The sequence below is a fragment of the Loxodonta africana genome, chromosome 8 (genome assembly GCF_030014295.1).
Source record: "Loxodonta africana isolate mLoxAfr1 chromosome 8, mLoxAfr1.hap2, whole genome shotgun sequence".
Classification (NCBI taxonomy): Eukaryota; Metazoa; Chordata; class Mammalia; order Proboscidea; family Elephantidae; genus Loxodonta; species Loxodonta africana.
The window spans coordinates 47,039,374-47,064,250 of NC_087349.1; the positions used below are offsets into that span (position 1 = coordinate 47,039,374).

Sequence of the window (24,877 nt, forward strand, 5' to 3'; positions counted from 1 at the left end):
AACAACAACAGCTTTATATAAAAATTAATGCAATGACTCATGTCCTGTTTGTATAGATGGAGTGGCCATAGAGATAGGCATTTGACTGAGACTGATAGCTTCCCAAAACTACGAAGGATGATGAAAGGGCGTTTTCCCAGTGGGAAGAGAGATGCTGGATAGACAAAGCAGTATAAGGGACAAGCTCACTTATACCAAAAATAAATTTCACGTGGTTCGAGAGTTTTTAATGAAAATACCGGTGGTGGTGGTGGGGAGAATGATGACAGTGAAGACCACCTTGAAAAAAAGGTAAATTTATTTTATCTTGAAATGGGTAAGGCCTTTCTAAGGAAAAATGTAAAACCTAGAGTTGAAGAGGGAAAACATGCAGAACATACTATTACAAACCAGAAACTCTAGGGCGTGAGTTGGAATGAGGTATAAAGAAGGAGGGAATATCAGGGATATGGAGGAAGTTGACATTTCTCCAAGTATATCTTTTTGTGTAGTTAGGACTGTCACTTACCCCTCCCCCCCGCCATAAACAGTCAAAACCAATCATATAGAAACAGTCGCATATAAATTCAATTGTATTGTAAATGTACTATAACCATACTGTAAAGGTTTGGACAAAAAGAACTAACCTAAGTAACTCTGGTACAAAAGTAGCTAAGGATAAAGACTAAAAGAAATAATTAATGCTATAATCTAGATAGTAAATATGTTTTTCACAGGTATAATTCCTATACCTTCACAGGTAGAGGAATTATTAATTTTGGAACTATGTATATACTAGAATTAAAAAAATATAAGTAGTGTATTGGAAACAATAAAAGCCAGGTTTCTTACTTCTGAGGAAGAGATTACAAATAAGTAAAGATGGAGGCTAAAATGAATCCCATGGTTTGGATTAAAACCAAAGGTATCAGTATGAACTTGTTATATTAGATAGATACATACATACATAGATATTGTTGTTGTTGTGTGCTGTAGAGTCAGTTCTGGCTCATAGCAACCGTATAGGACAATGTAGAACTGTCCCATAGGATTTCCAAGGCTGTAACCTTTCTGGAAGCAGACTGCCACATATTTCTCCTGTGGAGTGGTTGGTGATTTCGGCTCGCTGAACTTATTGTTTAACAGCTGAGTGTTTAACCAGTGTACCAGCAGGGCTCCTTTCATACATAGATAATCAATATTAGTTGGAAAAAATACAGAGATATATGTGTATGTATGTGTTAGTATAAACCAGTTGTCATTGATTTCCTTCTGATTCTTGTTGACCCCATGTGTGTCAGAGTAGAATTGTGCTCCATAGGATTTTCAATGACTAATTTCTTTGGAAGTAGATTGCCAGGTCTTTCTTGTGAGGTACCTCTGGGTAGACTCAAACCACCAACCTTTTTTTAGTAGCAATATGTGTTAAACATTTGCACCACTCCATGGGCTATGATACGTATGCACCCACTCCTCACTTACCGACTGTCTCGTTATCCAACATTTTGCATTGATGACAATAGTAAAAAAATCTTTCCGACTGTTTTGTACATTAACGATATACATCTGGCCGTAATGAAAGCTGAGGTGTGAGGCAAGAGGAACGCTGGCTGTGATGGTTAAGGTTTTGTGTCAACTTGGCTAGGCCATGATTCTCAGTGGTTTGGCAGTTATATAACGATGTAACTTGGTTGTTATGTAATGATGTAGTCATCTTCCACTTTGTGGTCTTATATGTTCATCCTCCATTTTTGCATAATGCCGGTTTTGACATAACAACCTGGTCTTTGGAACCTAACCATGTTGATAAGTGAGGAGTGTGTGTATATATTTCCTTGCTCTGTCTACTGAGAGGGCCTAGGAACAGTGATATCCCATTAGCAATGAACATATCTAGCACCCAGAACTTGATAAATAGCATTCTCAGTAAAAGGAAGCAGAGCTTCTTAGCAAATTGGTTGAGTTTCCAAGGCTTGGGAGAGAAAATAAAAGATGATCCTGGAATATTCTGTGGTGCCAGAAGGTAAGAAGTCAAAAAAGAATGGTGGCGTGTTGAAGGAACACCGGCAATAACCTGAGGAGTGCCTAATGGTCAAAGCTGGAAAACAAGCAAAAAATGATGACAGTATTGGCTAATACTCTATAGAATAAATAGATATCCATGAGTCCATACTGATGTAAATAACCAAATAAATAAATAAATGGAGACGGTAGAACTCCTCCTTGTATAGTGGAGTCCCATTTAATAAAGATAGAAGAAAAGAGAGAAATAGAAAAATCACTATAAAGCATAAACCACAGCAATCATTGTTGTAGGCAAGACCCCTCAATAAAAGAACCAAAAAACCAAACCCAGTGCTGTTGAGTTGATTCCGACTCATAGCGACCCTATAGGACAGAGTAGAACTGCCCCATAGAGTTTCCAAGGAGCACCTGGCAGATTTGAACTGCTGACCCTTTGGTTAGCAGCTGTAGCTAACCAAAGGGTCAGCTGTAGCTAACCACTATGTCAGCAGAGTTTCCAGACCCCCCAGTACATGCTAAAATTAGTGGGCAAATGTTTGAGGAGAATGAGGATGTCATAGTCACAAAGTATCTCTTTCAAGATATTTATTAACTACAATGGGAAAGACAGTAATTACAGTGGAGACAGGAATGGTTGCCATATTAGACCAAGGTTAACATTACAAGTGACAACACAAATCAACATCATAAACCCATTGATATGTTGCACTGAGAAGGGCCCAATATCATTTCTCTAGTATTCTTGCCAAAAAAAATCATTTCAATCCAATCATAGGAAAAAATCAGACAAAGGAGCTGCTAAATACAATGTGGAATCCTGGAAAGAGAAAAAGATACTAGAGGAGAACTGGTAAAATTTGAATAAGGTCTTTAGTTAATAATATTGTAATGATGTTATTTTTTTGGGTTTGATATTTGTGCTATGGTTATGTAAGATGTCAACATTAGGGATAGCTGAATGAGAGTGTTTGGGAACTCTATACTATTTTTGTAATTTTTCTGTAAATCTGTAATTAGTTCTAAATACATTCTTAAAAAATCAACACAAACTGGGAAAATTATTTGCACTACATATGACAATGGCGATTTTCTCTCTTTACATATATTTCATATAAATCAGTAGGAAAAAGACATGGAAAAATGGATAAAGAATATAAATAAGTGGTTTATGGAAAAAGAAATAAAAACAACCAATAAATAGATGAAAATGTGGAAGAATTTGCATAATCCAAGAAATGCAAATAAAAGAAGATAGTTTCACATTTTAGACTGTCATTGATAAAAAACTTGATAATACTCAGGCACTCTTTTGTTAACACTTGTACTGTGTAAATTGGTATACACCTTTTAAAAGACAATAAGCAGTTCCTCTGTTAGGAATTTATCCTACACCTATGCTGATAATGGAGTCCCTGGGTGGTACGCAGCTGCTTGTTGCTGGTAATGAAAATGCTGGAGGTTTGAGGCCACCCAGAGGCGTCTTGTGGGAAAGACTTGGTGATATACTTAGAAAAAATCAGCCCTTGAACATCTTATGGAGCACATTCTACTTTGATGCATGTGGGGTTCCCATGAGTCTGAATTGACTCCGCATCAACTGATTTTGCTGGTAACAGGTACGTTGCTGTTACCAGTGTACAGCAATGTTCACCGTAGAATGTTTCTAATAGGAAAAAAAATTGTATTCAGCCTAAATGCTCATCAGTAAGGTAGCTAGTTAAATAAATAATGCAACAAGAGTACAATGGGACTCCTTGTAGAATTATAAAGATCTGTATGTGCTCTGGGAAGAGTTCCAGGATATATACATATTCCAGGATATATAGGTACAGAACAATATGCATAGTATGGATGCATTTGCATAGATTTTTCCAAGTATGTGTGTGTGTGTGTGTATATATATATATATGCATAAAATGATTTTTGGAAGGTACTGAAGAACGTTCATAGTGTTTTTGTTGTGAAAGAGCCTTGGGACTCAAGGGCAAGGAAAATTTGCTTTTCATTTTATACCTTTCTTTTAGGTTAATTTTTAAAATAATGTATTTTATTTTTAAAAATTAAAAATATGCATAATTTTATACAATTAAGAAAATTTATGTTTCTGGATTTTTTATAAAGATTGTTTTTTATCCTAAGTTGGCATTACTTGATAGTAAATAACCAGTGTTGGCCAAGTACAGTATTGAGCAATTTTTATATATCATTTTAATTCATCTCTTTGTCATAATTTTAATTTTAATAATTTCTGGTGAAATATGAAATTTAGATTTCCTAATAAGAAGTTTGGCATGTAAGTTTCTGTGTCAGAGATTACTGTTTGTCAGTCTTCTGGTATGCTTGTTAAAACTGTAGAAGCTTTAGACCAGACTTGCTGGCCTTAGAGAGACCGGAGAAACCCTGAGAATATGGCCCCTTGACAACCTTTCAGCCCAGTAATGAGGTCACTCCTGAGCTTCACTCTTCAGCCAAAGATTGAACAGGCCTGTGGAACAAAACAAGACTAAAAGGGGCATACCAGCCATGGGGAAGGGACTAGAAGGCAGGAGGGAACAGGAAAGCTGATAATAGGGAAACCAGGGTTGAGAAGGGAGAATGTTGACATGTCGTGGGGTTTGTTAACCAATGTCATAGAACATAGTGTGTACTAACTGTTTGGTGAGAAACTAGTTTGTTCTGTAAACCTTCATCCGAAGTACAACTTTAAAAAAAAAAACAAACTAGAGAGGCTTTAAACTCAAAATTCTGATCTAGTAAATCTGGGATGAAATTTGCACTTTAAAAGAGGTCCTGAAATGATTTCCATTGCAACTTTAAAACACCATTTTATATCATCAGTTTTTAAAAAGGATTATTTTATTTCCTATTAATATATTAGGTATTTCCCTGCTACTACCTATAGTATATTTTCATTAATTACTTTTTACTTTTTTTCCCCTCCCAGTTCTGGTACTCCAATCACTTATAGGTTATTTCTCTTGATAGAGTCCCACATGATTCTTAGGGTTTCTTCATTTTTTAAAATTCTTTTATCTGATTTTTTTTCAAATATATTGTTGCCAAGTATTTTATCTTCAGTCTCGCTAATTCTGACTTCTGTTTCCTCAATTCTGCTCTGCTGGCTTTCTACTGAGTTGTCTAATTCTGAAATTTTGTTGTTAATCTTTTGAATTTCTGGTTGCTGTCTTTCTGTGGGTTCTTGCAGCTAATTCAATTTTTTATTAGGTTCTTGAATAACCTTCTTAATTTCCTCAACTGCTTCATCTGTGTGCTCCTTGGCTTGTTCTGCTTTTGCCTGATCTCTTGAAGAGTTCTGTATGTTAATCTTTTGTATGCTACATCTGGAAATTCCAGGAATACATCTTCATCTGGAAGATTCCTTGATTGTTTCGGGAGTGTGTCGAAGTGATCATGGTCTGCTTCTTTATTTGATATTGACTGTTGTCTCCGAGCCATCTATAAGTTATTGTATTAATTTATTTTATGTTTGCTCACTATGTCCTAGGTTCTTGCTTTGTTTTGTTTTGATATACCCAAGTAGGCTACTCGAGTGAGCTAACTTGATTATTGTAGCCTTTGAAACAGTAATGTCCTATCACCAGATGGCTAGACTGTTATCATATATATGAGCCTAGGGGTCCGTTCACTATTCTTGAACTATTCTAGATTCAGCTCAGATGTCCAAGTAGTCTGTCACCAAGTGTGTGGTGCAAGCTCTGACCTATGATCTTAGAGAAGCAGTGGTGATTGGTATGTACACAGGTGTCTTGTTGTAGCAGCAGAGGTCACACTCTGAGCAAGGTAGGGGGCTGACAACCTTTCCCGGAGTGTCTGTGAGAAAGGCACATCCCTGTTCTCTAGAACGCACTGGTGGGTGGGCTCTGCAGCCGTACCAGAGGCACCTAGTGCTTTTAACTGTAAGGGGTGGGAGGCACCACTTATCCTTGGACCCCTGTTGTGGGCAGCTAGGTGGCATGGGTGGAGCCACCAGGCCTCAGGCCCCTGATGTGGGTAGGTGAGGATCCTGTTGAATAGGCAAAGCCGTATCAAACATCAAAAACCCGCCTCTCCACTGTACAGCTGAAACACTTAAAGTCAGACCTCAGGCACATTCACCCTTGAAATATAACAGCAAGATCCTAGCTGCTGAAATGGGGCCACCTGGGTCCATGCAGCAGTGAGAGACATTCAGAGTCTGTGGACCACTTGGTCCTGGACAGGAGCTGCTTCTGCTGTAAATCCCCAGATTAGGGGAACCTGCAGATTACTTTTCCCTTGTTTGTTAATTTGTTCCTTCTCCAAGGCTGGGAGAATGGCTCAGGGAGTACAGCACAACCAACCTCAGCCCCAGGGAAACGGTCACTGGTGGTCACTGGTCACTAAAGCCGGCTGGGACAGAGGGAGGAGGGATCAGATAGATGGGAGAGAGTTGTCAAAAGGAGGAGCTATTAGATCTGTGCGGTAAATTAGAGGAAATCACTTACCTTGTGCCAAAAGCGCTGTTTTTTGCTGATTCCAGAAGCGTGCGTAGATTCTCTGCAGTGGCTCGGCCCTGCCACGGTCACGCCAGGGGATCAGGTCAGCAGCACGTTTCTCGCCTTCTTTCACTGATGTAACCACATCCCAAACGCCACCGCTAGCCCCGCTGCGGTCATGCCAGGGGACCAGGGCTGAGCGGTGCTGGTTCCCGCCAAGTTAGGTCCAGCAACTCCTCACTGCTTCTGCACAGTCTCTCCCTACCCCTGTCACTCAATGCAATTTTTTATCTTTGCCTTTGATGTTCAGAGTTCCTAGCTTGTCATATATATAATCGATTGACTTGTTTTTTGGGGTCTTTGTCGTAAGAGGGACCACCGGAAGCATCTGACTACTCTGCCATCTTGGCCCTGACTCCACTAATTACTTTTTAAAGTAAATGTTCTTAGTTATTTCTTTAACTTTACTGATGGTTCAGAGAGAAACACCTGTATGTCAATAGGACATAATTTGTGAAATTCTTTTTTTTTTTCCTTGTAGTTGATCACAGCCGAGTTAAATTGACTTTAAAGACTCCTTCTCAAGATTCAGACTATATCAACGCGAATTTTATTAAGGTATGTGTTCCTTTTTAAGGGTGTTTTTCTGCCATATTTAATGTCTTTCTACATGCCAGTTTTATTAAAACTTTTTTTATTGCCCAAGCATTGTGCCAACAGCAAATGAAATAAAATCTCTGCCCTGACACATCATTTTTCTGTGCTTCTATTCTAGCTTCCTTATCTATATACGTAAAAGAGTTTTTGCTTAGTTTTTTGGTATTGGAGAAAAAGGATTCTATTTTGTTTCTTCATTTGCATTGAAGATTTATAAACACTTTACCTATTGATAAGTCATCGTCTCATTTATCCCTTTTAGTTTATGTACACAAATGTATATGTTTATTCCCTGTTGTTGAACAGTGTAGATGGTTTCCAGTTTTTCCCCTTAGCAATATTCAAGTGACCATCTTTGCTTTTTTAAATCATTTCTTAGGATAAATTACCAAGATTGGAATTACTGGGTAGTATTAAGTTAAAAATATAGAAAATAGATTAAAAACTTCTGGCAATTGACTTTATGTTTCAAGCTGACAACCCTATTCCCAGATTAAATATAGTCTTTGTTAGATAACCATTTGTTTGGATACTGTTTGGTCAAAAGCAGTCAAATTCTTGAAGAGTTATCATGGAACACAGAGACAGATGCAAAATGCCCCATGGTTGAGTTTAAATATAAAGCTTTACCTTGTTCCATCAGTTACTCTGTGTTGTTTGAAGTTTTCAAGTTAAGTGGCAGTATAATTTTCAGTTAGTTATTTTATATATGGTATTTATACATATCTGATTTTGTTGACAAAAATATTTTAAGGTGCTAAGAGTTATGTTATAAAATTAATATTATCTATGTCAACATTGAGCAGCCATGGTTTCAAATAAAAACTTTTTTAAAATTTTATAATTATTGCAAAAACTAAAACTAATAGGTTAAACAAAACTAGTCAGGTGGTTTGATATTTCAGATGTCCATATTTTATAAGGATAGTTGTTAAAAGTTGTAGTTTTTAATTGTATTTAATGACACTGATTCATTATATGATTCACATATATGCTGGTTTAGTATTTCAGTCAGCTATTCTGTTTGTGGTATATTTTGAGATTTATTATTAGAAATCTATGTATTTGGAAACCCTGGTGGCGTAGTGGTTAAGTGCCATAGCAGCTAACCAAAGGGTCGGCAGTTTGAATCTGCCAGGCGCTCCTTGGAAACTCTGTGGGGCAGTTCTACTCTGTCCTACAGGGTTGCTATGAGTTGGAATCGACTCGACAGCATCGGATTTTTTCGGGTAGATAGAGGAGTCCTGGTGGCGTAGTGATTAAGAGCTCAGCTGCTAGCCAAAACGTTGGCAGTTTAAATCCTATGGGGCAATTCTACTCTGACCTATAGGGTCACTATGAGTTGGAATTTGCTCAATGGCAACAGATATGCAGGAATCTAAGAAAGAACTGTTAACTAGCTTTAGTATTGTTTTTAGAATCAAAACATGCTTTGATGTTTCTACAACCTTTAACTTTGTTGACTAGGTACTGGGCCTTTTGTTTTTAATTCCTAGGTAAATAATAATTTTTTAATTAGCATAAACTGGTCTTTAGTTACCAATATGCACCATGTTTAATATACAAAAATAAGAACACTTGATCAGAAGCTGAAATGAATTTAATCTATTTTGCTATGTTTTTATATACTATGAAAGAAAAATTATTTGGAAATGCTTTGAGTGAAAGCAACAGGATTACTAGTAAAATTGGAAAATTTAAACTTTAGGTAACAAGATATTTTTGGTAATTACAATAAATGTGAAATTTGCTTTTACTCATTTTAGGGTGTCTATGGGCCAAAAGCGTATGTGGCAACGCAAGGACCTTTAGCAAATACGGTAATAGATTTTTGGAGGATGATATGGGAGTACAATGTTGTGGTAAGTAATTTATTTTTCATATTTTGAGAAGTATAATGACATAGGATGTTTTACTGAACTAAAGAATGAGAGGAATTTATAGCCATAATGGTATTTTTAATCATAGGTAGTATTTACTAAAAAGATAAAGACCGATTTCTGGAACGTCTCATTAAATTCACAATAACTAGTCAAAAGATTTTAAAAAGAGGGTGTGATAATGCTTTAAATCTTGTCCTAAGTCAGTAACTAATAAGACAGCTGCCAAATAACTTACACTAACCAAAAGATATGAGTGCTTTAGTAGGCCAGCAAAATGCTATATTCAGCCATGTTCTTAACCTTTTTTGAGTCATAGACCCTTTTAAGACCCTCTTCCCGGAAAAAAATACTGTATAAAGTTTAAGAAATTTGAAGACACCTCTCTCCCCTTAAAAACTCCATTCAGTTAGAAGCATCTCAAACCACTGGCTTTTGTGTCCCTTCTTACTCTTTTTGGGTGAAGGGAAATAAAGTGCCTTAGATTTGGAAGCAGGAAAATAAATAGGTTAGGATACTGCAAAAGCCACACTATACTGCTGTATATCACCTTGGAGCCCAGGTGTTTGTTCCAGTTGTGGTTTTGGTTTTGTACATGTAGGAACTCTGTAATGTAGAGTTCTTATTTGTCTTTTATGAGCATAGTAATAGGTTTTTTCCATTCAATCAGAATGATTCTAAAACATTGTCATTCTCTGTTGTCAGTGAAAGATTATTAGAGCAAGAAAAAATTCCCAATCTTAGTATTTGCTGTTATTTCAATTAAAAACCAGATATAGCTGGAGATTGACTGGAGAAGGGCATGAGGGAACTTTCTGGATGATGATAACGTCCTATATATTGATAGGAGTTTAGGTTCCACTGGTGTATGCATTTGTCAAAACTTGGAGAATGTATATTTAAGATTTGTATATTTCACTGTGTGAAAATGTTACGTCAAGGGAAAAACTGTAAACAATATAAAAAAAACTGAATTCTAGTTGATACATATGCTGAAGTACTTAAGAGAAGAGTCTGCAGTTTACTTTGAAATGCATTAAAAAAACAAGGTGGATTCAAGACCGCTTTGTGGGAAACATTGCTATGTGCTGGGGATACAATAATGAAGAGAAAGTTTTTCCTTCTACTGTCTAATAGGGAGCTTCTTGCTAGGATACTGACTTTACTTTTGTTGCTGTATGGAAGGTATCTAGACAGAATCTAGAGATAACAAAAAAGCTTGCTGGACCTATTGTGAAGAACTGCTAACTACTTTCACCACATAGAAGGGAAATAAAAAGGAAGAAAAAAAACTAAAAAAATAAGGCAGATTGATGGAAGGATAGGGATAGAAGGATAACTGTGATAAAACAAGTGTAATGAAATGTTAATGATAGGCTATAGGTTGTAGCTATACAGTGTTCACTGTAAAATTCTCTCAACTTTGCTGTATTTTTAAGCATTAAAATTTTAAAATGTTGGGAGGAAAAGCTGATATAATAATCTTTATGTTAACTTAGATTAAATGCACTCAACTTTTAGATAACTTTATTAAATTTGTTTAAAATATTTAATAGTGCTATTTATTAGGTAAATATTTTTAAAGTGATATTTTAATATAATTTCACAAGCCAGATATAAATCTGTGAGATTCATATAATTCAAACCAGTATATCATGTTGATTGAAGCAAATTTTATTTGTTGCTGTATAGTTTTTATTTGGAGGGTATACTCTTTTATCTCTTTAACTTGTATTTTTAATATTAAAACTGCTTTCTTTTGACAGAACAAATACACTTTTGCCTAGGGTAAAGATTAATTATTGATATTTGTGTTTTTTAAAAAATTGTGTTTAACTGCTATATTCTCTATCCCATCATCCCACACCCCCACCCTTTTTTTTTTTTTCCAGATCATTGTTATGGCCTGTCGAGAATTTGAGATGGGAAGGGTATGTTTATACCTATTAACATTTTAAATAATTGTAGTGTGTCTGGTTTATCACTTCATTTCTAGGTAGTATCTATACAATATAATAAAAGACAGTATTGCTAGTCTTTTATTATATTCTGAGTCCATGTAGCTAAAGTAGATTTTTTTTTTATGTCCTGCTATTGCTTTATTTGATTCAAAGAACAAAACAACCTCTAAAGCACATAAAGTTTCTTATTTCATTTTATAAGTACATTTTGTAGTGTACTTAAAATAAGAGACTGAATTGTTACTCAGTAGTCTTCAAATTTCTGATGGTGTTGTGAGTATAATAAGCATTAGTATTTATGGAGTGAAGTAGAGTTGTATTTAAAAACAGGAATGAAATTGAACAAATGAAAATAAATAAGATAATTTTGATTAATTACCATCAGCTTATCGCTTAGATATTCTAATTTGTCTGCAAATACCACTCCATTTTTTATGTTCTCATTTTTAATATTGGTATTTTTATGCTGTAAACCCACTGTCGTCGAGTTGATTCCAATTCATAGCGACCCTATAGGACAGAGTAGTACTGCCCCATAGAGTTTCCAAGGAGCACCTAGCGGATTTGAACTGCCGACCTCTTGGTTAGCAGCCATAGCACTTAACCACTATGCCACCAGGGTTTCCTTTTATGCTCTATACGAGTGAAATTAGTTCCCAAAACCATTGTGATACCTGTCCTGCAGCATTGTAGTGATATGATAATATATTTACAGAAAATAAATAGTATTTAAATGAAACATAAGTGTGGTTTTCTATAAAAATGGCACACAAATCAAACTTCCAAAATAATCCAATTATGTAGTGATTTATTCGATGTTTCCTTTTACTAATATTGTTTATTATTAAAACTAAAAATCACCTGTAAGTTATAAGAATTAGTATTAAAATTTTTCTAGTAAAGGATATGTCACATAAAGCAAGACAACATGGTATGCGAGATGCTATAATATACAGAGTCGCCATGAGTCAGAATTGACTCAATGGCAGTGGGTTTTTTTTTTTTTTTTTACAGGTAATAACTCCATTTACTATGAGGTATAATCCATACTAAAGAAAGACCTGATGATCTGTTCCTGCAAAGATTATAGCCTAGAAAACCCTAGGGGGCAGTTCTACTCTGTCACATGAGTTCACTATGGGTCAAAATCGACTCTACAACACCTAACAACAACATAGCCCATACTTTGAAAATTTAATTAAAATTTTCTGAATTGATGCATTTCCCATTGTCAGAAGGTTTATTTTAACCTGAATGGTTACTTATAGGCTTTCATAGTATTGAGTCTTAATAAAAATTGTATCGTTTCTTAGAATCTTTGAGAATCTGTCTTCTATAAAAATACGGTTTTCATTCATTTACATATTCTCAAATGATTGAGCTAAATATTAGAAACCAATAAGAATAAAATGTTCTATTTCTATTCCTGTTTAAAATGTGAAGGTAAAAGGGAAAACTGATTATACTTTATGTAATTTCAAAGAAAATTACATACTTAAATATATTATGCTGGTATAGGCTTTTTACCATCAATAGAACATTAGCAATAATATGAAACAACCTTGTAAGATAAGGATTACTACTCCTATTTTTACAGGTAAAGAAACTGAAAGTCCATAAAACAGTAAGATTATTGTTGTTAGGTGCTGTGGAGTTGGTTCCAACTCATAGTGACCCCATGTACAATAAAATGAAACACTGCCTGGTCATACGCCACCCTCACAATCAATGCTGTGTTTGAGCCCACTGTTGCAGCCACTGTGTCAATCCATTTCTTTGAGGGTCTTCCTCTTTCTTCCTGACCCTCTACTTTACAAGCACGATGTCCTTCTCCATGGACTGATCCCTTCTGATAACATGTCTAAAGTATGTGAGATGAGGTCTTGCCATTCTTGCTTATAATGAGCACTCTGGCTGTGTTTCTTCCAAGACAGATTTATTCATTCTTCTGGCAGTCCATGGTATATTCAATGTTCTTTGCCAACACCATAATTGTGAACAGTAAAATTAGTACTTCCAAAGTTTTTCTGACACCGAGTAGAGTGCTGTTTCCGCTATGCCACAGATTTTACATTTAATGAGACTTCAGGCAGATATTATAGGGATGGTCATATTACAAGCATTGTAGCTTGCCAGTAATAGCTAGAAACACTTTATACTAAATGAATATCATTGTGTCAGTCACTATTTTTAGCATTTTTCTACATGGGGTCTTCTCTGTAGACCATGTAGGTAGCAATGAATGGTTTATATACTTCTGTTAATAAGATTCTTCTGCTTAACCTTGGAGAGGACAAAATCGTCCATTAAAAACAGTTGGGTAAATCTAAGCTCTCCCAGCTACTTGCCTACTGATGGCATTTTTTTCTGTTTTCTGGGAAGAAGTAGCAAGCCGAACCCCAGGGCACAAAATATTTATTAAAATCTGAGTAAAACTATCACATGGATTACTTACTAACTTTTATTTGGACAACAGAAAAAATGTGAGCGTTACTGGCCTTTGTATGGAGAAGACCCTATAACATTTGCACCATTTAAAATTTCTTGTGTAAGTATCTGTTTTTATGTACATTATTTAATTTGAAAATTGGCATGCTAGATTGATGAATAAATTGTACTGTGGTATGAACCTGATTTTATATACACCAAGCACTCAGTACTTTCATGTAAACCTGTATTTTCTTATAATAAATAATGACTTAATAAACATACTTGTTTTGATACTGCTTTTAAATTTAGAAGCTTTGGGAATGACTTTTCATACATGTATAATTTTCTTCTGTTAGTCCTACTATATCAGTTGATAAAAAGTGCTTGGGTATATAGGAGTAAAAGGAATAACAGTGTGCTTTAGTGATCTATTTGGTAGTTGTATTTTAAATGGAATAAATGGAAAGGCCCTTCCTTGATGACTGAAACATAGTATGCTGTGTTAACCTTTCATAGCTTTGTTATACTCATCAGAATTGTTATAATTATGTAGAAAGGTGGGTGTGAGACCTGCCACGCTGCAAGAAAATGTTGATCCTTTGTTTCACTTTAAAAAACTTTGGGAGACTGGAAATTATTACAGCAGATACTTTAATAATGAAACTTAAAATATATACCTTACTATTTAATGGCGTCTGGAAATGAATTAAATTCAGGTTCCAAAACTAGCACAGCAAAATTCTGGGCAGAGTCCATAATTTTATGCCTTTTTTGTACTTACAGCTTCTGAAGTCCTCTGGTGGGTACCCAAAGTCCAGTATTTTCTAGGTTGATGTAGAAAAGGACTCAAGCTGTGTTATACTGTCTGCTTTTATAAATGAGTTGCAATTTTTGGAATGTTAACTTTAACCCATAGTTAATACTTCTTGGATTTAATATGCAATCAGCTCTCTAAAGTTATGTTTAAAACTGTTTGTGGGATAAGTGTAAAAATAAAAAATCCTACTATATTTCATAGTTTATTGAGTAATACCTGATATCCAGTATACTGTCTACTTCATTGTGGGAACACCTCCTCTGTCACCAATCTAAAAAGTACTCTACAACGTTAGGTCCCTGGATGGTTCAGGAACCGAGTCTGTACAGTGTGGTTGCGTTTAGCATTTGTAAATTTAAATACAATAAGATAACCATAATAAATGTCACAAGCTCAAGTGAAAACATAGAGTGGTTAGCATTCAACAGCAAAAGAACTTGAAATTTTTGAGCAGTTGGGGAATAGGATTAGTAAACAGCTTTACAGTAATGAATAGAGGAAAGTCACCTTGATTAGAGATTTGATTTGATTAGTAACAGCTGATTTGTCAGTGTTTGGATTGATTCATGTTGAAGAAGCAAAATTTTTCTTTCAAGCTTTCAAAATGGAAAGTAATTTGTGTGTTTTATGGTTGTTTCAGATAGTAACTTAGGATTTGTTGCAACTGATGTAACTGCAAACAAAAATGAAATTTATAAATGGCGAAAATAACAGTAGTGAGTGACTTGACTTCTTGGTAACCAGAGTGTTTGAGACTGAGATATGACAATATCTAAGGAGCCCTGGTGGTGCAACAGTTAAGCGCTCAGCTGCTAACCGAAAGGTTGGTGGTTTGAACCCACTCAGCTGCTCCATGGGAGAAAGACCTGGCAATCTGCTCCTATAAAGATTACAGCTTAGAAAACCCTATGGGGTAAGTTCTACCCTGTCACATGGGGTCACAGCGAGTTGAAATTGACTCAACAACACCTAATAAAAACAACAGAGCTCTCTTGGTGTGGGGATGAAGAGGAGAGTGAAGTGGTGGTTAGAGGGGAGAACTGGCTAGCAGGCACTCAATTTCACATTGCTACATTTAACCACTTAGACAGGGGTCAGCATTTAACCATGGGTCAAATGCAGTCCGCTGCCTCTTCATTTTCAATAAAGTTTTATTGGAATACAACCATACCCATTCATTTAGGTATTATCTAAAACAACAGCAAAGTTGAGTAGACAGATTTTATGACCCTCAAAAATATTTACTATTTGGCCGTTTATAGAAAAAGTTAAGTCTTGGACAAATACAAAGTTATACTTTCCCCTTAATATTGTTTTACAAATTCAAAATAAATTACTATAATTAAAAACTAAAGGAGGAATACTATTGAATGTCATTTTTTTGAATAAAACAATATACTGTGTTGCCTTTGGGAATCACTGTCCTGGACTATCTGTGGTTCTAATTACTAAAGTAAAAAGAATAGTTTGCTAAGTGACAGACCGATAGAGAGGCTTCATTTTAATACTTTGACTTGATGGTAAGTGACATTTTTAAAGTGGTTATGCTGTCATTAACCAAAATAGTAATTTAGTATTTTCTGAGTGCATCCCCTTCCTTCCCTGATTGCCATTAGTTAGAGTTGTGTGTTATGTAGGGAAAATCAAACATTATGGAAAGATAGAACAGTGAACGACGGGATATGGTGGTATAGGTATTGAGGAGAAGCATTCCGTTTATGTTATTTCCATGGGCATGGTGCATGCACATAATGAACACAATAAAATTTGCTTCTTATGAGAAATGTTAGTTCAGATAGAGGTCTGGAGGACGACAAGCCTGAATTACATGGGCAGGTCTTTTCCCCTCTTCAGCTTTATTTCATAATTCTGACGGTAAGCATTAAACCATATTTACTGTGCATATATTTTCTTGTACAATAGACCCTAATTCTGAGGGTAAACATTAAACCATATTTATTGTGCAAATATTTTCTTGTATAATAGATCCCTGACTAAGTATTTGGTTAAGAAACACTTCTGTTTTTTAAAAAATCTATAAATAAAACTTGAACCGATATTTTTTAGAATGGTTGGTTTTATAATTTTGAGGTGTACCTGGACTTGTAAAGGTTAATTTTATATTATCCAGCCCCGTGCCATCATTATATTATCCAGCCCAGTGCTGTCATTATGGAATTTAAATATGAGTTTTTTGTTTGTTTTGGTATATATATATTTTTTATTATTATTTTTTTAATGTTCTCACTAACTCAGAAATATTTCCTTTTATTTAGGAAGCTGAACAAGCACGAACAGACTACTTCATTAGGACACTGTTACTTGAATTTCAAAATGTAAGTATTTTCCATTTAGAGACAATTCTAAGGATAGTTTTCAAAGAAAACATATATAAATAATATACTATCTTATCTTACACAGTTAAGGAGATTTGTTAATTTTTTATTTATCTAAAATAATGGAAATGAGAGTAATGTGTTTTCAGTATCTTGAGTCTTAAGCTTATAAAATAATAGATAATAAAGTAATATAAATTTTAACATACTTAGAATGTTGTTAGCTGCCATCAGTTTTCTAAGCAGTGTGCTTTCTGGTAAAACACTTAGAACAGCAGTTTTCAAAACATTTTGATATCAGGACTCCTTTACATTCTTCAGAATTATTGAGGACTCCCAAAGAGCTTTTGCTTTTGTTGGGTATATCTTCCAATATGTACTATATTTGAAATTAAAACTGAGAAGTTTTTAATACACATGAATACACATACATTCCATTAGCTGTCAAAAGGTATGATGTCATCACAAGTCATGTGGCCTTAGGAAAACTCCGCTGTACACTCATGAAAGAATGAGAGTGAAAAAGGCAAATAATACCTTGGTATTGTTATGAAAATAGTTTCAGACTTACAGGCTCCCATCCCCGAAGGTCTTGGGGGTGGGGAGGCATCCAGAGCCCGTAATTTGAGAACCACTGACCCAGAATAAGGGTTTGGAGTTGGACAGTTTGTTTTTAAATGCTTTTTCAGCTTAAATATTATACTAGTCTTCTATTTACCATAGATTCTAATGCAGTGCTTAAGGTATACTGCTCATCCACGTAATAGTGTATATTAGATAGTATAATGTAGTGTAATGGTTAAAGTGCAGATCCTGGAGGTGGGACTGCCTGGGTTCAGATTCTACATCTGTTATTTGCTGTGAATCTTTAGGCAAGATAGTTAATTTTTCTTTTCTACACAAGGAGAATGGAAACCTTGGTGGCGTAGCGGTTAAGTGCTACGGCTGCTAACCAAAGGGTTGGCAGTTCGAATCCGCCAGGCGATCCTTAGAAACTCTGTGGGGCAGTTCTCATCTGTCCTGTAGGGTCGCTATGAGTCGGAATTGATTCGACAGCACTGGGATTGGTTTTTTTTTTTTTGGTTTATACGAAAAGAATAGTATTAAGAATACCTTTCTCATGGGGCAACATAGGGATTAAATAGTTACATGTGGAAGCACTTAGATCAGTACTTGGCGTGTGGTAAGCAGTCAATAAATGCAGGGTACTATTTTTATTTTTTTAAAGGCATTGCTAGATGCCACACAGTATCTTAGAAATGACAGTAAAATGAGATGTGCAGCTTTTCTGTATCTTTAAAACTTGCAAGTGTATTCTCATAATTGTTGAATTTCTATTTATCTTCAAGGAATCTCGTAGGCTATATCAATTTCATTATGTGAACTGGCCAGACCATGATGTTCCATCATCATTTGATTCTATCTTGGACATGATAAGCTTAATGAGGAAATACCAAGAACATGAAGATGTTCCTATTTGTATTCATTGCAGGTACAAAATTATTTTCTAAATATTTTAAGTGTACTATTTTTCTCTGAGTTTAATGTTAAGTAAGTCTTTATTTCTACATTAATATGGTAATTATCTAGAATTTTCCTAAACTTGATACAGTACACAAGGTTGTAAAAAAGTAAATTGGCACTATCTCATCTGATTGAAAGAATATTTTGAGTAATGTTACATTAAAGCATAGGATGATGTATTTGAAAATGGTATTCACATGGTGATAAGCTATAGAACGTACTCTCTTTTAATCTTAACCAGTTAAGCATACAGTCTCACATATGTCCATCATACTCTATTTTTTAAAAACCAATATTATTGTAGTATTTTCTTTATCTTAATTAAAAAAGTACATGAAGAAAACATTTTTATGTGGGTAGTGGTCCTGAGAACCAAACATTACTGTGTTTTATGAACAAATTACACCCGCCTCTCACTTACCGACATAGCTTTTTTTTTTCTCACTTATCGACATAGTTAGCTTCCAAAGACTAGGTTGTTATGCTAAATTCAGGGTTATGATAGAGTCAGGGTAGTCTAGTCTTTGGTGCCAGTGTGCCCACGGAGGGCCCTCCTTCCCCACCATGCCTGCTGAACCACTGCGGAGCCTGTGGATGGGGGGCAGTGTTGAGGGTGGTGGTGGTGGTGGTGGCGGTGGTCAGGGGTTGCTTGTAGCCTCCAGAGGAGCAGGGGCCCACCATCACCTGGCTGGGCTCCAGGCTTCTGCAGAGACCCCTGTACCTTGCTTCTCCCTCTTCCTGCTCTGCAGACTGCAGAGATGTGCCTCAGCAGTTCGCGGCTCCTGTGCCTGCTGACAAGTGAGGCTGGGGCAGCTGGGCCCATGGAAGGCTGTGGAGGTTGCAGAAAGGCCTCTTTGGAAGAAGAGACTCATGAACTGCAGTGCAATTAACTACTTTTGTGTGTGGCCTTTTTAGCCATGGTCTTATAAATCCTACCTAGATGATTCGGCGGGACTGTTGTGATAGGGTAATTGTGGCCTACCAAGGGGATCGGTCGGAGCCCTGGTGGTATAGTGGTTAAGAGCTTGGATGCTAACCAAAAGTTCGGCAGTTCAAACTACCAGCTGCTCCTTGGAAACCCTATGGGGCAGTTCTACTCTGTCCTCTGCGGTTGCTATGAGTTGGAACCAACTTGATGGCACCTAACAACAACAGCAGCAAGGGAATTGGTCAGCTTTTCCTTAAAAGAGAGCTAATTCCAGAACAGAGAGGAGGATCCTACCACCACTAAGGAAGAACAGCCAGGAGCAGAGAGCATGTCCTTTGGCTCTAGGATCCTGGCGCTGAGAAGCTACGAAGCAGGAGATTGGAAGAGAGAGAGCAAGCTGTAACCCTGAAGATGGTGAGAAGTGGTGGCAGGAGAGACCTGGCAGCAGGAGACAGTATGGTGGGCTTCCAGGTCCACGGAGAGAGAAAGACAAGTTCCTTTGGGGAGAGGCCTAGGGCCAGGGTGAAGCATGCCTGTGAGTCTGGCTGGGAAGAGGCTATCCTGATGGAATAACTATCCTCTGTGTTCCTGAGCCTGAACTGTAACTGTTACTTCCCTAATAAATGCCATAATCTTGACTGTGGACTGTGAGTTCTGTGTGGCCATTGCAATGAATTACTGAACCCAGCAGAGAAGTAGAGTGCTGTGTGAGGGACGGTGGTGTCAGAATTAGTAAAGATGGTGGAGAGAGGAGGCTAGTCTGTCCTCCACTTCATGGGAGTCAGCCTTGCACTGTTGATCTTGGTTCTCCTTCCCTCCTTGTGGGGTTGGAGGAGGTCAGACACTGGCTCTGAGCTGTTTCTACATGAGACCCCCCCATCCCTTTCGCCTTAATTCCTGCCGCTTCCTCAGGGTCAGAGGACCCGGCCCGGCACGGCACGTCTGCCAAACTGAGTAATATGAACCGCTAATGGCCCCTGTGGCCTCACTCCCTCTCACAAATCTCACCTTCCTCCTCCTTTGTTCCTCCTTCCCTCTTGCCTCTGCTCCACTTTAATGCACAAAATAGTTGGATAGTAGATTTTTTTTACTGTTGTCATAAATGCGAAATGCTGTATAATGAGACAGTCTGTAAGTGAGGAGTAGGTGTACTTTTCCAGGGAGATTAAAGCTTGTTTTAGAGCAAAAAAATAATTAATTTTTAATCAGTTTTCTTATAACAATGGCCAAGCAGTCTTTATGCCTGATAAACATTGATGTGAATTTTTTCCAGTGTATATTGATATGTATAGTATAGGACATATAGTGATGTATATATATTTATGATTTTATTGATCCAGGATGCCATCAGTTCTAAAACACACACGTTATTATTTTATGTATATTAAAATTTAAAAAATCACTTCTGATTTTAAGGGTAAGAAATTGTTGCTTGTACAAAGCCATTGATGGTAAGATATATACCGCTTTCAAAGCTATTACAATGTATATTAAAAAGTACGGTTTAGAACTGATGAAAAACTCAATGTCATTTCCATTCCCTGAAGAATATCAATTCCCACATTTACATCACCACCTATCATATCTTGAAATTATATAATTTACAGCTACTGAAATCTAAGTAGAACAGGAAATTTGCATTCTTACAGTAACGTAATATAAATTGTTGATACACATTATGTTTTGTAGCAGATGACTTCATTGTAAGTACTACATGACACTAAATTATTACTGGCTACCTTTTTCAAGTAGTCTCTGAACATGATACTATAATCTAGTTTAAATGTATCTATAGAAGTCTATTTATTTAAATAATGTTTGAAGTTCAGTTAGTCTTTGCATAACTAGTCATTTTCACCTGCAGAAAATCATGTAAGCTCTGGTATTGACTTTTGGGTTGATAATATGAGATTGCTTATTCTTGGGAGGCAATCAATTCTATATTCCTGCAGGGAGGTATGGGGAATAATTGTATACTACATGTTATCTGGAAACTGTGGCGGTGTAGTGGTTAACAGTTTGGCTGCTAACCAAAAGGTTGGCGATTTAAATCCACGAGGCATTCCTTGGAAACCCTATAGGGTAGTTCTACTCTGTCCTGTAGGGTTGCTATGAGTCGGAATTGACTCAACGGCATTGGATTTGGACTTTTTGGTACATATTATCTAAGATAAATCAATTTAAAATAACCAAATATTCTTAATCCAACATTTTGAATAATTCCTGTTATCTGGTCATTTCTCCAACTCATAAGCTGTTCTGTCCTGTTCATAATGAAAAGCAAGGGAGTCATTTCCAGTTGGGAGGAAGAAGTCCTTAAATTTTCTTCTCAGTCCAGGGAAATGAATAATTCCTGTTCTGGCCCATAAATCATAAGCATCTAAAATTCAAGCCTTGAGTTGCAATTTTGAAGGATTCTTTGCGGAAAATACTGAATGATGGAGGAAGCATCAAAAGAAGATGGGAGGAGAGTACACAGCATCACTACGCCAAAGAGAAGTAGTCAGTGTTCATCCATTTAGGAGGTAGCATATGATCAAGAACTGGTGGTATCAAAGGAAGACGTCCAAGCTGCACTGAAGGCATTGGCGAAAAACAAGGCTCCAGGAATTGACAGAATAACAATTGAGGTGTTTCAACAAATGTGTGCAGCGCTGGAAGCGCTCACTTTCTATGCCAAGAAATTTGGAAGATAGCCACCTGCCCAATCGACAGGAAGGGATTCATATTTGTGGAAGTTATCGAACAATATCATTAATATCACACACAAGTAAAATTTTGCTGAAGACAAAAAATGATTGCAGAACATCGACAGGGAACTGCCAGAAATTCAGGCTAGATTCAGAAGAGGACATGGAATGAGGGATATCGTTGCTGATGTCAGATGGATCCTGGCTGAAAACAGAGAATACCAGGAAGATGTTTACTGGTGTTTTATTGACTATGCGAAGGCATTCGACTCTGTGGGTCATAACAAATTATGGGTAACATTGTGAAGAATGGGAGTTCCAGAACACTTAATTGTACTCATGAGGAACTTGTACATAGACTAACAGGCAGTCATTTAGACAGAACAAGGGGATACTGTGTGGTTTAAAGTCAGGAAAGGTGCACATCAAGGTTGTATCCTTTTGCCATATTTATTCAATCTGTATGTTGAGCAAATAATCCCAGAAGTTGGACTATATAAAGAACCCAGCATTAGGATTGAAGGAAGACTCATTAACAAACTGTGTTATGCAGATGACACAACCTTGCTTGCTGAAAGTGAAGAGGGCTTGAAACACTCACTGAGGAAGATCAAAGACTACAGCCTTCAGTATGGATTGCACCTCAGCATAACCCACCCAAGCATAGAGGAAACAAAAATCCTCATAACTGAACCAGTAAGCAACATCATGATAAATGGAGGAAATACTGAAGTTGGCAAGGATTTAATTTTGCTCGGAATCACAATCAACACTCATGGAAGCAGCAGTCAAAAAAATCAACTAACATATTGCCTTGGGCAAATTTGCTGCAAAAGACCTCTTTTAAAGTGTTTAAAGCAAAGATGTCACTTTGAGGACTAAAATGCACCTGACCCAAGCCATGATATTTTCTGTTGACTCATACATGTGAAAGCTGGGCAATGAATAAGGAAGACCAAAGAAGAATTGATGCATTTGAATTATGGTGTTTGTGGAGAATATTGAATATACCATGGACTGCCAGAAGAATGAACAAATCTGTCTTGAATGAAATGCAGCCAGAGTGCTCTTAGAAGTGAGGATGGCGAGGCTTTGTCTCATGTACTTTGGACACATTATCAGGAGGGAGCAGTCCTTGGAAAAGGATATCATACTTAGTAAGGTAGAGAGGGTCAGCAAATAAGAGGAAGACCCTTGACGAGATGGATTGACCCAGTGGCTGCAACAATGGGCTCAAACATAGCAATGACTGTGTGTATGGTGCAAGACCAGGCAGTGTTTCCTTCCATTATGCATGGGGTTGCTATGAGTTGGAATTGACTCGACGGCACCTAACAACAACATATCCTTAACCCCTTTCTTCCAGGTGGCCTCCAGATTACTACCTGTGATTCTTCTCAGAGAACTCATTGTTGCTTTCCTTTCAGAAGCTTTAAAAAGAGTATTGGCTCCATTGAATGGGTTTTTATTTTACATAGAAAGTATTTAAGAAACTCAATAAGGAAATACAGTTAAGGAAAAATGCTTAACTGCAGTGTATTAAAGAAAGAAAAAATATTGTTGCCACTTTGACTTTGATTTTTTTTTAAAGCTAAATTTATTTTATAGCTTTTGGATTGTTATGGAGAATGTGCTTTTAAAAGGAAAAATACAAAGTTGAATTAGTTAAGGAAATATGAAACATTACAATATCTTTGAAATATAGGTGGTGTTATAGGTGGTGGAGGGTACTTTGAAACCTAATTTTTGGAATGAGGTCAATGTATAGGCTTTTAAATAATAAAGCTACCTGAATTCTGAAGCTATTTTTCTGCTCTTAATTTTTAATTTACATTAAATTCTTCTAAAGGGCTTATAATCATAGTACTTATTTCATAAAACTGCTAGCAGTTTACTTCCCTAAGTGACTTGTATCTATATTTCACATTTGTCATAAAAACTAAGTAAAATTTTTTCAGACTTCAGAGATTTACTGGTTAATTACTAAGAGACAAATGGATTTTTCTTTTTTAGTGGAGATAAACACAGAAGATAGTTTTCTTATCCAGTTGATCTGATTATAATGCCTGTATTAGTGACATGAAACAGTCGCTTTTGTTTTTAAGGGTCAGGATGGTGATTTGTGATAAAGATATGGGAATTAGTTAACAACTTGTTCAAGGTTTTACATTTTTCTGCTATTCGGTGGCTAGTTGACCATTTAATTAAGTAGTCATCTGGTTAAAAAGAAAAAAAAACTAATTGTAGAATTAAATGATAAATTGCTTTGACATCTTTACAAGTCAGTGGAGAACAAGAACCGTTTCTTTTCTGTTCATGCTGTCAAGTCAGTGGTTTCTGGTTCATAAATCCATTTCAATAGAAAGATTTTCCTTTAAAAAATAGTTTAATATTTTTGAAACAACCAAAATAGTGTAGTGATTTAGAAAAACACATAAAAAGGGAAAGAAGTCACTGATAATTCCACTAGTGATAACCACTGTTAAAACTTTAGTGTATATCCTTTAAGTTTGTATATAGTTTTTTTTTTTTTTAACGAATGTTTCTCTGTTTAATATACCATGTGCATCTTTCTACATCATATAAATATTCTTCTACAAAACATGGATTGGACCAAACTTTTTATTTAACGTCCATTCTTTGGCATTAATTTATTACCTCTCCAACCTGTAGTTTTTTTCAACTGTTTTAAACAACACTTTAAACAGTGACCAGTCTTTTGGTGAGATCTTTGAGCACATCTGTAATTATTTTATTCAAATAGATATCTAGAAGTACAATTTCTAGTTCAAAGGACATGAACTTTCTCATCCTTTTAATACATACTTTAAAATTTGTTATGCAGAAAGTTGATTCCAGTTAATTCTACCACCAGCAGTATATGGGAGTGCTATTTCCCCATGCCCTCCCCAATATTTTGTGAATTGCTTGTGTACTTTGCCAATTGTTTTATAGTAGACATTCATCTCTTATAAATTAAGAGAATTCTTTATATAGTGAGAATATTAACTTTTAGTCATATGTTACAAGTATTTTCTGTGGTTATTCTGCTTATGTTTTGCCATACATAGTTTTTACATTGTTTATGTAGTCAAATTTGTGAATCTTTTCATTTAAGGTTTCCGTCCATTGAGATACGCTTAGAAAGTCCTTCCCTAAGACAGTATTGCATAAA

At 36.1% G+C, this 24,877-nt stretch overlaps 1 protein-coding gene across 1 annotated transcript in view; it reads left to right on the forward strand.

Annotated features, from left to right (window-relative positions):
* The window catches only part of PTPN12 (protein tyrosine phosphatase non-receptor type 12), a 119,673-nt gene that overhangs the window by 69,398 nt on the left and 25,398 nt on the right, over positions 1–24,877 (forward strand). Inside the window, exons 3-8 of the mRNA XM_003407183.4 lie at positions 7,021–7,097; positions 8,903–8,998; positions 10,909–10,947; positions 13,454–13,525; positions 16,501–16,560; positions 17,910–18,052. Of these exons, the coding sequence (XP_003407231.1) occupies positions 7,021–7,097; positions 8,903–8,998; positions 10,909–10,947; positions 13,454–13,525; positions 16,501–16,560; positions 17,910–18,052 (487 nt within the window). The remainder of the gene's footprint in view (positions 1–7,020; positions 7,098–8,902; positions 8,999–10,908; positions 10,948–13,453; positions 13,526–16,500; positions 16,561–17,909; positions 18,053–24,877) is intronic.